The sequence below is a fragment of the Sarcophilus harrisii genome, chromosome 4 (assembly GCF_902635505.1).
Source record: "Sarcophilus harrisii chromosome 4, mSarHar1.11, whole genome shotgun sequence".
NCBI lineage: Eukaryota > Metazoa > Chordata > Mammalia > Dasyuromorphia > Dasyuridae > Sarcophilus > Sarcophilus harrisii.
The window spans coordinates 16,773,244-16,786,020 of NC_045429.1; the positions used below are offsets into that span (position 1 = coordinate 16,773,244).

A 12,777-nucleotide genomic window follows, 5' to 3' on the forward strand; every position below is an offset into this window, starting at 1 on the left:
TTCAAATTATGTCCTCTCCCTTCTCATATTTGAACCTAGAGATGATAATGTGATGTTGGGGTGTGTTGAATAAAAGAAATAATTTAGGTTATACATGTGCACACATATGGAAAATGTTTCCATATTAGCAATTATGTACAAGAGGACTTCAATTAAAAAAAATTAAAGAAATAAAAAAGCAAGCCTGTATTCAGACAAAATCAGTTCTTTGTCTCAAGGCAGATGCTATGTTTCATGATCAGTTCTTTGGGATTGTCCTGAATCCTTGTATTACTGGAGATAGCTAAGTCATTCACATTTGTTTATTGTACAATATTTCTGTTACTATGTACAACATTCTCTTGGTTCTTCTCACTTTGCTTTGTATCAGTTCATTTTCCTGCAAATCTTGAGGTTATTCATTGTGAGTTCCCTCTTCTCTCTTCCCCCTCATATCCCATCTCCCAGATATCTTCTGCCACTACTGTTTTCTTCACTCTTTCTTCACATGAAGAAGTGACCTTTTTCCTTGTCAAGGTAAACTCCTCTAGATACACAAACTTATTCCTGGAAGGTTTTTCTTCTTTATTTTGTCTCCTGGATTTCCTGGCATTTTTCAATGACCACCTTCAGTATAATAATTTCCCAGTCCACCAAGATCGTGGTATATTTCCTCTATAATTATCTCTAATTTATCCTGCATGTCTCTTATTTGCATATTGCCTCTATCATTAGATAATGAACTTCTTGAGAGAAGGGACTGTCTTTTTCCTTTCTCTTTTTTTTTCAGTATTTAGTAGAGTTCCTAACACAAGGTAGGTGCCTAATAAATGCTTGTTGACTTGCTTTTGAAATACTGTGTCTATGTCTTCATAACTTATCACTAACGCTTTATCAGAAATAAGCTCGCATAGGAATCCAAATTATCTTTGTTCTAAATTATCATTTGTCCTTCAGAACTGCATTCTACATCTGGTTGACTTGGTTGTCAGGGATCATTGGGCACTAAATACAAGCTATAAAAATAAATATATAAATAAAATTTAAAACCTTAAAAATTGTCTGTTCTGATTTGATCATTTTAGAGATAGAGAAAAAAGGACCCAATGACCTGCCCATGGACATTCAGATAGTGAGTTAGTGAAGATGAAATTTGAATCCACATCTTCATCTCCAACTGCAGTAAACTTTCCATGGTACCACATTCCTGAATTCTTTCTCAACAATGCAAATATCCTTATTTGTAATTAATCAAGTCTCTACCTTTCCAGACTATACATATTGCCATCTCTGCTGAAGCATCTAGTCAAACTTTCATCCAACCCCAGATTTGACCATGTTACTCCTACATGATCAGAAAGCTACTGTATGGAAAGAGAAAAAAAAAAGACTGAATTCAATGCGTGACTCTGAACGAGTCATTTAACTTGTTTGCCTCATTTTCATATATAAAATAAGAGTAATAGTAGCACTGTCTTTCTGGTACAATTGTGAGGATCACATGAAATAATATTTGTAAAATGTTTTGCAAATTTTAAAGCATCTATAAATGAAAACTATTATTTGGGACTCAAAAAACTCTCCCTCTTCTTTTCAGGTAAAATACAAGAAGAGATAGACAGGGTGATTGGCCAATCTCGGCAGCCCACCATGGCTGATAAGGAGAATATGCCCTACACTAATGCAGCTGTTCATGAAGTTCAGAGAATGGGTGATATTCTTCCTTTTAATGTGCCCAGGATGGCTGCATTTGATACCACATTGGCAGGATATCATGTGCCAAAGGTAAATTACTTTTTTGTCATGAACTTGAAGGGACTCTATGATTTCCATATATCTTAGGAGTTAAAATAGAAGAAGATAAAACAAAAACCAAAGATTATTTAAAAAAAAACTTTCTTGGTCTGGAACATGTTTCCCATATTCACCTCCAAATAACCATAAAATGGCATCCCCAACAATCTTTGAGCGCAAGAACTAGAAATATCAGCAGAAAAGATCAGTCTTCGTTGGGTAAAGAGAAAGAACAGATCATGAAATAAAGCATCCCAGCAAGCTTTCATCAAGTTTCACCTTAGCAAATCAGTGATTGATCCCGAGTCCCAGTGCAGTGGAGCAGGCAAACCCCAGGACCCCTTACATGTGTTTCAGTATAACTAGGAAAACAGACATGCTCCAGCTCTGAAAACACTATGTGCCTTGGGCAAACAACTTTCAGTGGTCAGACCCCCATGGATTTCAGTGTCATCACTCTATTCTAGTTAAACAAATAGACTGTTGACAAGCTAGCCCCTGCCACATGTTTCAGCATATCTATGGGCAGTAGACACAATGCCATGTTTCAGCACAGATAACCTCCAGTGACCAGATTGCAATGTACTTCAATGTAGCCCTAAGGAAATGCAGAAATACTCCAATGGCTTCAACACATGAGAGACGCCATCATTAGGACCTCAGCTCAATACCATGTAAGCTGCTACACCCCCAAACTCCCACACTAGCTCTGGCCAACCACTTCATCACCTGCTTAACACAGCACCATATACAATGATCTCAAGTAGGCCTCAGGGCAACAACAATACAGCATCAAATAAACAACCAACACCTGCAACTCCTGAACAAGAAGTCTAGGATAATAAGCCTACCATTGTAGAAACAGAGGTCAAATTTAAAATAAAAGCAAAAGGCCATGAAAGATGATCAAACAACAACAAAAACAAAAAAAAATCTAACCATGGAAAGTTATTATGGTGACAGAGAAGGACGATCAAGGCAGGAATTAAAAAAAGGACAACAATGACAAAACATCTATGGGCAAAACTTCAAAGAAAAATGGGAAATGGCCTCAGATCCAAAAAAACTCATGGAAGAACTCAACAAGAAGCTTAAAAATCATAAAAGAGAGGTGAAAGAAAAAATAAGGAAAAAATGAGAGTGATAGGAGAGAATCATGAAAAATAGAATCAACAACTTAGAAAAAGGAAAGAACTTAAGTAAAATTGACCAAATAGAAAAGAAAGCACAAAAGATAATTGAGGGAAATAACTCTTTAAAAGTTAGAATTGGGCAATAGGAAGCTAACAACTCTTTGAGATATCAAGAATCAATCAAATTAAAAGAATGAAAATAAATAAGAGAAAATACAAACTAACTCAGGGAGCAAAATAACTGATCTGGAAAATAGATTCCACAATCAAAAAGAGGACATGGCATCATCTTTCAAGAATCATCAAGGAAAACCACCCTGATATCCTGGAGTCAGAGGGCAAAATAAGAATTGAAATAATCCATTGATCACCTCAGGTAAAAGACCCCAAAATAAAAATTTCAAGGAAAATTATAGATAAATTTCAGAATTATCAGGTCAAGAAAAAATACTATTAATGGCCTAAAAGAAACAATTTAAGTATCAGGTATCAGGGAGTCACAATCCGGATTGCAAAGGACTTAGCAACTACAACATTAAAAGGTCAGAGAGCATGCAACATGATATTTCAGAAAGCAAAAGATCTAGGACTACAATGAAAATTTAAGAATAATAAATCAAGAAGAAATTGATATTCAATGAAATAGAATGATTTCAAGCTTTCATAAGAAAAATCATAAATAAAAACATTCTATCTCCAATATCAAGACACAGCAGAAGCAAAAACAGGTAAAAAGGTAAAAGAAAACATAAGGGATTCAATAGAACCAAACTGTTTACATCCCTACATGGAAGATGATATTTGTCATTCTTAAAATTTGTATCACTAACAATAGTGCTCGATTTGTTTTGTTTTGTTTAGATTGTGATATTTCAAGATAATGAGTTTCATTTGTGATCCTACATTTTCATTTTATTCATGTTAAAATGTGGTTCTGTGATGAGCAGGCAGATTTCAGAAAATTCTAGCAAGATTTACATGAAATGATGCTGAATGAGGTGAGCAGAACCAGAAAAACATTGTACATCATAACAGTCATATTGTGTGATGATCAACTATGATGGACTTAACTCTTCTCAGCAATGTGGTGATGCAAGGCAATTCCAATAGACTTGAGATAGAAAAGCTAGTACATCTAGAGAGAGAATTATGAAGATTCAATGTGGATCTAAGTAGAGTATTTCCACCTTTTTTTATTTGTTTTCTTATGATTTTTTTCCCTTTTGGTCTGATTTTTCTTTCGCAACATGGCAAATGTGGAAACTAATGAAGTGAGTAGAATCAGGAGAACATTGTAGAGCAACAACAAGATTATGTGATGACCAGTTGTGGTGGACCTGGTGGTTCTTTTCAATAATGATGTGATTCAAGGAAATTCCAATAGACTTGAGATGGAAAGAGCCATCCACAACCAGAGAGAGAACTATGGAGATTTGAATATGGATCAGAACACAGTATTTTTACCTTTTTGGTTATTGTTGTTGTTGTTTATTTGCTTGCTTTTTTTTCCTTTCTCATTTTTTTTCTTTTGTTCTGATTGTTCTAATGCAGCATGATAAATGCAGAAATATGTTTGGAAGAATTGCACATGTTTACCTATATTGTATTACTCACTGTCTAGAGAAGGGGGAGGATAGAGGGAGGGAGAGAAAAGTGGAACACAAAGTTTTGCAAGGGTAGATATTTAAAATTATTTTTGCATGTATTTTGAAAAATAAAAAGCTATTATAAAAATAAAAGTATAGCACATATTTAATCTACACCAGATTGCTGTCTTGGGGAGAGAGGAAGTAGAGTAAAGCAGAAAAATTTGGAACACAGTTTTACAAAAAAAGTTGAAAACTCTTTGTATATGTATTTTGAAAAATAAAATATTATTGCAGAATTTTTTAAAAAAATATTAATACAGCATGATTCTAAAAAGGGGTCCCAAGACTTTCCAGCCTTCCAAATGGTCTGTAACCCCAAAGATGTTGGAAGACTCTGCTCTAAGAAGTCTATAGTTCTATAACAAGCTTGGCCACTAAACATCTGTATGGCATTAGAAGGTTCTATGTTACCTCTGGTTCTCAGTTCCTGAGACTGAGATTATTTTCTCTTGTTTCCAGGGAACCATAGTGTTGATCAACTTGACTGCCTTGCACAGGGACCCTAAGGAATGGGCTACCCCAGAAACCTTCAACCCGGAACATTTTCTGGAGAACGGTCAATTTAAGAAAAGAGAGTCTTTTCTGCCTTTCTCAATGGGTGAGCCACACTTAGCAAGAGGGGAACTCTAGGTTTGGGGGCAGCAACCTTGTTAACATGAAGAACTTTGCAGACTCTACTTTCTGAAACTCATATCCATGTGATGGTGCATGTCCTAGGAATAGTCACTAATTGGGAAAATACACCACAGCCAAGGATAAAAAAGCAGACTGTTAGATAGCTGTTTAAAGTCTATAAGACAGATTACATCTCTTTGATACTTAACAGGCAGCCCATGAGGGAGGGCCTACAGATGAAGGAATTATATGTTGGGGAAGTAAGTGATCAGCTCACAGCCACACAATATTGGAAAGTTCAAAATGAAATTGACTCCAGGTCCTTGTACTCTTTCCAAGGGCCTTCTAGATACCAAGGCCCAATGGACTCAGCAAAACTCCAGAGTCCATATTTATTTCATTCATCCCAAAAGTACCTTCACCATTTAAAAATAAACCTATAAGTGACTCTGCAGGGGACATGGTAGCCATCTGAGCCTCTGAGGAGACAGTGAGGGTTGTTCTGTACTCTTTAAAGAACAGTTTGTCTGATGGATTTACAGATCTTTTGCAAGGACCCCAGAATTCCCCCAAGCCCAAACACTACCCACAAGCTCTGGGTATACTGGAGCAACCTAATTGAAATAACTGGGTTTCAGGTTCTCCATCTATCACATAAAGGCACTGGACTGGATGGCCAACAAGGTTCCTTCCAGTTCTGAGACAAGATCTAAGAAACACAGGGATTGAAAACCAAAGGATCTGTTTTAATTGTGCCTTTTCTTAGTTGTGTGACTTGGAGTGACTCAGACCCATTCTGTGCATTTTTTTTTATCTATAAGAAATGAGGAGGTTGGAGTAGGTGGCCATAGATATCCACAGAATAAGGAGACCAGGAAGGAGGGAAAGAGAGGGGAGAGACCAAGTGAGGGTATCCCATATGTACTTATTTATTAGTACTATATTCTCTTTCTTATTAAAAATTCAGATAAGAAGAATTGGCCATTATTAGCTTTGTGATTGTGGACTAGTTACTGGCCAATCCCAGTGCTAGGATTCACTCCCAGGCTCTTGAGATTCCCACCCCCCAGCCTGCACCAAGAATTAGTACATTTACTCTTTTCTGATCTCCTTGCCTTTCAGGAAAGAGAGTGTGCCTGGGAGAACAGCTGGCTCGGGCTGAGCTCTTCATTTTCTTCACCAGCCTGCTCCAGAAGTTCACGGTCCAGCCTCCTCCAAACACCCAGCTGAGCCTGGACTTCCGATTTGGCTTAACCATCTCTCCTGTCCCCTACAAAATCTGTGCCATTCCTCGAGAGATGTAGACCAAGCCAGGCCTGGAGGGTGAGCTTCCAAGGAATACAGGGAAAAATCTGGAGCCGTCCTCATCCTCCCTGCCTTTGGAGTTTGGCTGGGAACAGGGAGACAAGTCAAGGAGGGAAAAAGAGAAGAGAGAACAAGGGAGGTTATCTGCAGCCCAGGTTGAACATTCCCAATCAGAAAACGGAGAGGCATGAACACCAGCAAAAGGAGAGCACATAGTCCTTACTGGATTTGAAGTTTAAGGATTTAGTTCAAATCCTAAGCCTGTCACCTATTAACTGGATGATTTTTGGTCAAGTTCCTTGAACCTCTGCCTCTGTTTTCAAATCTAAAATGAGGAGGAGGAATATTTCTAAAGTCCCCCCCAGTTGTAAATTGACAACCCTCTGATTCTCTGAACAGAGAACCAATGTTTTTCTTCCCCTGACTCAACAGTGGAGCCAGATGGGGTTTTGGTTTGCAATTATTCTTCTCTCCTATGTTTATAACTCATACAATGAATGTGATTTTATACAAGATTTCAGAGTTCAAATGAGTTAGGAGAGCTGTCCCCAAGTTGATGAGGATGGTCCTAAGAGATCCTTATAAATTGTGAATTCCTTGTAGACAGATTTTTCTTTCTGTATTTGGATTTACAGCATCCAGCCCAGTGCTCAGCCTAGAGAAAGAGCCCAATAAATATTGCTAATCATTTCATTTCTAAAGAACTGCCTTTCATGTTCATTATTTCTTTGACTTTAAGGTGAAATCAGCTGATGAGCTAAGTTGTTCATTCCTATGAAAAGCCTTGTTATAGATGTTAAATCACAATTACTTCACTATTATTATTCACATGAGGCTCAGAATGCTCCCATCTTTGCTCTGGTCATCTGTTAAAAAGTTTCCTGAAAAGTTTCCCTGCTTGTGTCAGAGATGCATGCACAAGGGAGATTCCCATGCTGATAATAAAACCCTCAGTAATACTCCAGTTAAACACAAAATGTAAATGTTACTAATCTTCCTCATTTATTTTTTATGTTCTCCTTTCTAACATTCCTCAATTATACCTGTAAAAATACTCTGTGAATTCATAAATGAAGTCATTATGGATCTATCTTGTTGGCAATTTACTATCCACTGCCAATAAACTAAATGTACTTGCAATTCCTTTGTGGCAGTTTCTCTTATTTGCAGATTTTTGTCATGACTACAGCAAGTCTGTATGGTGAGCAGTGTTAGGCCCAGTTTACAGAAGAAGAAAAGGAGTTTACCAAACCAAAGGTTGAAAATAAACAATTCCAGGACAAAGGGATGGTAAGAACAATCTCTGCTCGTCTTTAGATGTTGAACCAACAATCTCAGTCCAAAGTGACTTCATATTTCTCTGAATACCTTTTCAATTCATTTCATTTCAGTGAATTGATTTCAATTCTACAAACATTAAGGACCTACTATGTGCCAGTCGATAGTGTCAAAATTAAAAATGGGAAATAGCCTATGGTGTTGGTGATCTCTCTCATTCTCTAGACAGTAGTTTACCAAATGAGTTCTAGGCCTCCCAATTTTTTTTTTCTAGATTATTATTTGGGACATGGAAGAAAGGTATTAAAATGTCAAGCTATCTGTATTTTTACCCAAATTTAAGAAAAGAATTCAGTTTTACTAATATTTAATATATTAATTGATATTGAGTGGTAGCCTCCTTTCTTGGTACACAAGTCATGTTTAGGAAAAAACTGGAATTATATAAAGTCATGTCAACAAACATTTAACTATGGTGAATATGTTCATGAAATCAAGGAACTCAATGTCTAGAAGGGGAAACAGCATGGTAATAACAACTATATATATATATATATATATATATATATATATATATATATATAAAATGTAAAGGAGAGGTAACCTCAGAGAGAAAGATATTAGAAACTATGTATAGGGAATGTTAATGCAGGAACCCTTAATATGGGATACTAAGGATATGATTTGCACTGACTTTTGAAGAACCTCAATAAATGAAAATGCATTTCTAAAATGAAAAATAGCCATGGTATGAAGTTGGAAGCTTATGTATGATGTACCTGATTAAGTGAATTTATGGATGAGCTTATGTAGTTTTCACTTAATTGAGCCCCATTCGACTACTTTCCTGCTAAGAAACCACAGATTAAAGATTACACTAATACTGCTTCACCATTTAACCACCTGAAAATAGCCAAAATAATTATTATAATAGAAGCTTTTCAGCAGCTTGTCTAATTCAGAGACTTCAAAACATTCAAACATATTAAGATCATCAGAAATACCCATCTTCATTTACTATTGCTAATGAGAAACTTCAGGCTACATTTTGGGTAGATAGGTAGCATAGTGGAGAGAGTTCAGGGCCTGAAATAAAAAAGAGCCGAGTTCCATTTTGACCTTAGATAAATACTAGTTATGTGGCCTTGGGCAAGTCATTTATTCCTATTTGTCTCAGTTTCCTTGTCTATAAAATGAACTGCAGAAAGAAATGACAAACCACTCTAGTATCTCTACCCAGAAAAGTCCAAGTGGAGGGTTACAAAGTGTTGGATATGACTAAAATTACTGCACAACAGTCCCAAACCCTACATTTATGTTACGTGTTGAGATATTAGCTAGTGACAGTATGAAGCCATCATAATTAATGGGTCATTTGAAAACAAAGCTTTTGTTGTTAAAATAAAGTTGGGAACATACACATATGAAAAAAATCCCTTCAACATTTGCAAGTTAAAAATATTATTAGAAACAGATTTTATAAAATGTTTAATGATCTTCCATATAAAGAGTTTCAATGAGTTTCATAGCATCTTAAAACTAGTTAGGAAGAATGGGTTGGCATAAAGAAAGGCAGAAATATACCAGCTGAACAAATCTCATAGCTGAAGGGTGGTAGCAAAAATGAGAAATACGAGTTAATAAAAAATGAGGATTTTTTTTTGTTTATTTCTGCTTGAATTGTCCTGGAGTTTTTCTTTCAGTTATGACAGTCAGGAAAACCAAACACAAAAATAGAATGACCACAAAATTTTTAAACCAGTAAAGCACAATTCAGCTAAAATACTTATTTTGAAAATATTTATTTTTTATCTCATCTTTTTGAAATGACTATTTTGTATATATTTATGATGTATTGCATCTATTAGGAAAGGACTTGCAGATAATTTATAAATATTGGAGATGTGCTCAAAATAGTTTGACTAACTATTGTTTATTTGTTCCAATTGTGTCTGAGTCTTTGTGACCTCATTTGTGGTTTACTTGGGAAAGATATGAGTAGTTTCCCATTTCCTTCTCCAGTTCATTTTATAGATGAGGAAACTGAGGTAAAGATTTACTGACTTGCTCAGCTAGTTTCTGAGGCCATATTGGATCTCATAAAGAGTATTTCTCACTCTAGGCTGGCAGTCTATGTACTATGATTCTATCTAGCTGCTCTTGATTGATAGAGTGCACTTAATTAAAAAAAAAACAGTTTGAAGACTACTGAATTATAGGATTTTAAATTTCAAAGGATATACAGGTGAAATAAATGTTTAGGTAAAAATTCTTACTGTAACTCCAACATTGTTTTACTCAGACGAGACTGATTCTTTTGTCTAGAATATCTGAGGTGAAAGTTGTCTAGAAAGAGATGAGCCTCTTTGTCCAAGAGTGGCAAAATCAAAGTCAAGTAATCTGACCCTTTATTAGAATAAGCCCATCATTCCTTACAATATTCATTCTCTCATTAATTGTTAATTAGAGTTGATTTCTATCTGTTGGGACAAAAGTATTTTAATTTCCAGTGGACCGTCAAGATTATAAACCAAGATCTTTGGTTTATAAAAGAAAATCAGTGATCTCAATATATTAAAATTACGTTATCCATAATTAATGAATCAGTTATTAATTACCCAGGAATTATGTTTCTTGAGCTTTTAATTTGTCATAGTGTTGCTACCACAGAAGGAGTCAAAGATCTGCATCCCAGATTCTTAGGAAAAACTCCCCTTTATATTTTTTGGATCCAAGTAGAGAATTTTTCCACAAGGGGGAGCTTTCTTCTAATACTCTGGCCATGATTTGATGTTCTCCTGTTAGCATCACTTAGATATTCTCTGAGAGATCACTATTTGAAAAAAAGATCTAATTATCAGTTTGTTCTTTCTTTCTTTATTTTTTTTTCACTTTTCCAAGTAGACTTACCAGACAATAATTTAAGGAAACTCCATAAGACAGCAAGTGAGTGTTTTTATTCAAAGTGGGGAAAAAGTGGGAGCAAAGGAGAAAGCTAAGTAAAATAAGCCAAGAAATGTGGTTTTTCTAGGAAGATTCTTGTTGTAAGTTGTTCAAGTCAGTATTTGGATCAGAATAAATTAAGGGAGAAGTGGGGTAAATGCTAGATAAGCAAAGAAAGTTATATTTACATCTCAACTTTTATTTCTGGTCACTCAAATTCAATATGTTCTTCTGTGTGATCTGTGCTTAAGGACTATAGCCAAAATTAAAAAAACAGAAAGGGAAGAAGAAACTTCCCCCCACTTTATAAGAATTTGAAGATTTGAAAGAGGAATTAAAGAAGGGATTTTTTTTCTGAGTACTTTGCTTGAAGGAAAAACAGTGCTATTTTTTTTTTCCCTTGGGTGTACAGCAGCTGTTCCTCTTTTGGCTCTGAGCTGTTAAAATTTCAGACCAAGTGGTGCATAAACTGTGTGACTTCATGCATTCATAACCTGCAAGAGCTGATGAGTAAAATTCCACTTTTGATTCTCAGGAAGCGGAGCAGCATCTTAATATGAGATTCATTAAGTAGCCATTTAAAACCATTTTCCAGAATGGATTTTATGATCACTTCAAAGTTAAAAATTGAATTAGGGATTGATTGTTGCTAGGTCAGCTTAAGAATTATTCCATTTTGTTCATCAATTTCTTCCTGAGATATGAAAGTATTTCTACAAGGAGATAATCTATGCCATTCTACCTCTCCTTTTCTCTTTCTGCCAAATGAATCTTGTCATCTCTTAATTTTATGTTTTTGTTTTAGATATTATCCCATCATATTCAATTCACACTTATGCTGTCTATATATTCTCCTTCTAATTGACTTCATTTCAAAGTTCTTATAAGTTACAAGTATTATCTTCCCATGTAGGAATATAAAAAGTTTAACCTTATCAAGCCCCTTATGATTTTCCTTTCCTGGTTAACTTTTTATGCTTCTCTTAAGTCTTACATTTAAAAGTCAGATTCTATTCAGCTTTGGTCTTTTCATCAGGAGTGTTTGAAAGTCCTCTATTTCATTAAATTTTCATTTATTTTTTACCCTGAAGGATTATACTCAGTTTTGTGAGATAGGTGGTTCTTGGTTATTGTAATCCTAGCTTCTGTGCTCTCCAGAATATCACATTCCAAGTTTCCCAAGTCTTTATTATAGAAGCCCCTAAATCTTGTTCTATCCTGACTGTGGCTCCACTATACTTACATCATTTCTTTCTGGATAGTTGCAATATTTTCTCCTTGATCTAGAAGTCCTAGAATTTCCTATAATATTCCTGGAACTTTTTATTTTGGGATCTCTTTTTAGAAGGTGATCAATGGATTATTTCAATTTCTATTTTACCCTCTGCTTTTAGAATATCAGGACAATATTCATTGACAGTTTCTTGAAGGATGATGTCTAGAGTCTTTTTTTTTATCATGATTTTCAGGTAGACCAATAATTTTTAAATGATCTCTTCTGGATCTATGTTCCAGGTAATTGTTTTCCCAATAAGATAGTTCACATTGTCTTCTAATTTTTTTTTCATTCTTCTGGTACTGTTTTTATTATTTATTGATTACTCATGAAATCATTAGCTTCTGAGTGAAACGAGCAGGACCAGGAGATCATTATATACTTCAACAACAATACTATATGATGACCAGTTCTGATGGACCTGGCCATCCTCAGCAACGAGATCAAATCATTTCCAATGGAGCAGTAATGAACTGAGCCAGCTATGCCCAGAGAAAGAACTCTGGGAGATGACTAAAAACCATTACGTTGAATTCCCAATCCCTATATTTTTGCCCACCTGCATTTTTGATTTCCTTCACAAGCTAATTGTACAATATTTCAGAGTCTGATTCTTTTTGTACAGCAAAATAACAGTTTGGTCATGTATACTTATTGTGTATCTAATTTATATTTTAATATATTTAACATCTACTGGTCATCCTGCCATTTGGGGGAGGGGGTGGGGGAATAAGAGGTGAAAAATTGGAACAAGAGGTTTGGCAATTGTTAATGCTGTAAAGTTACCCATACATATAACCTGTAA

At 35.4% G+C, this 12,777-nt stretch overlaps 1 protein-coding gene across 2 annotated transcripts in view; it reads left to right on the forward strand.

The window, feature by feature from the left end:
* LOC116419008 (cytochrome P450 2J2) overlaps window positions 1–7,615 on the forward strand; it is a 32,549-nt gene extending 24,934 nt beyond the window's left edge. For both annotated transcript variants that reach the window (XM_012547574.3, XM_031969015.1), the window contains 3 exons: window positions 1,577–1,764; window positions 5,015–5,153; window positions 6,293–7,615. In XM_012547574.3, coding sequence (XP_012403028.1) covers window positions 1,577–1,764; window positions 5,015–5,153; window positions 6,293–6,474 — 509 coding nt within the window. In that variant the 3' untranslated portion in view covers window positions 6,475–7,615. The remainder of the gene's footprint in view (window positions 1–1,576; window positions 1,765–5,014; window positions 5,154–6,292) is intronic.
* Window positions 7,616–12,777: the final 5,162 nt, after the last annotated feature.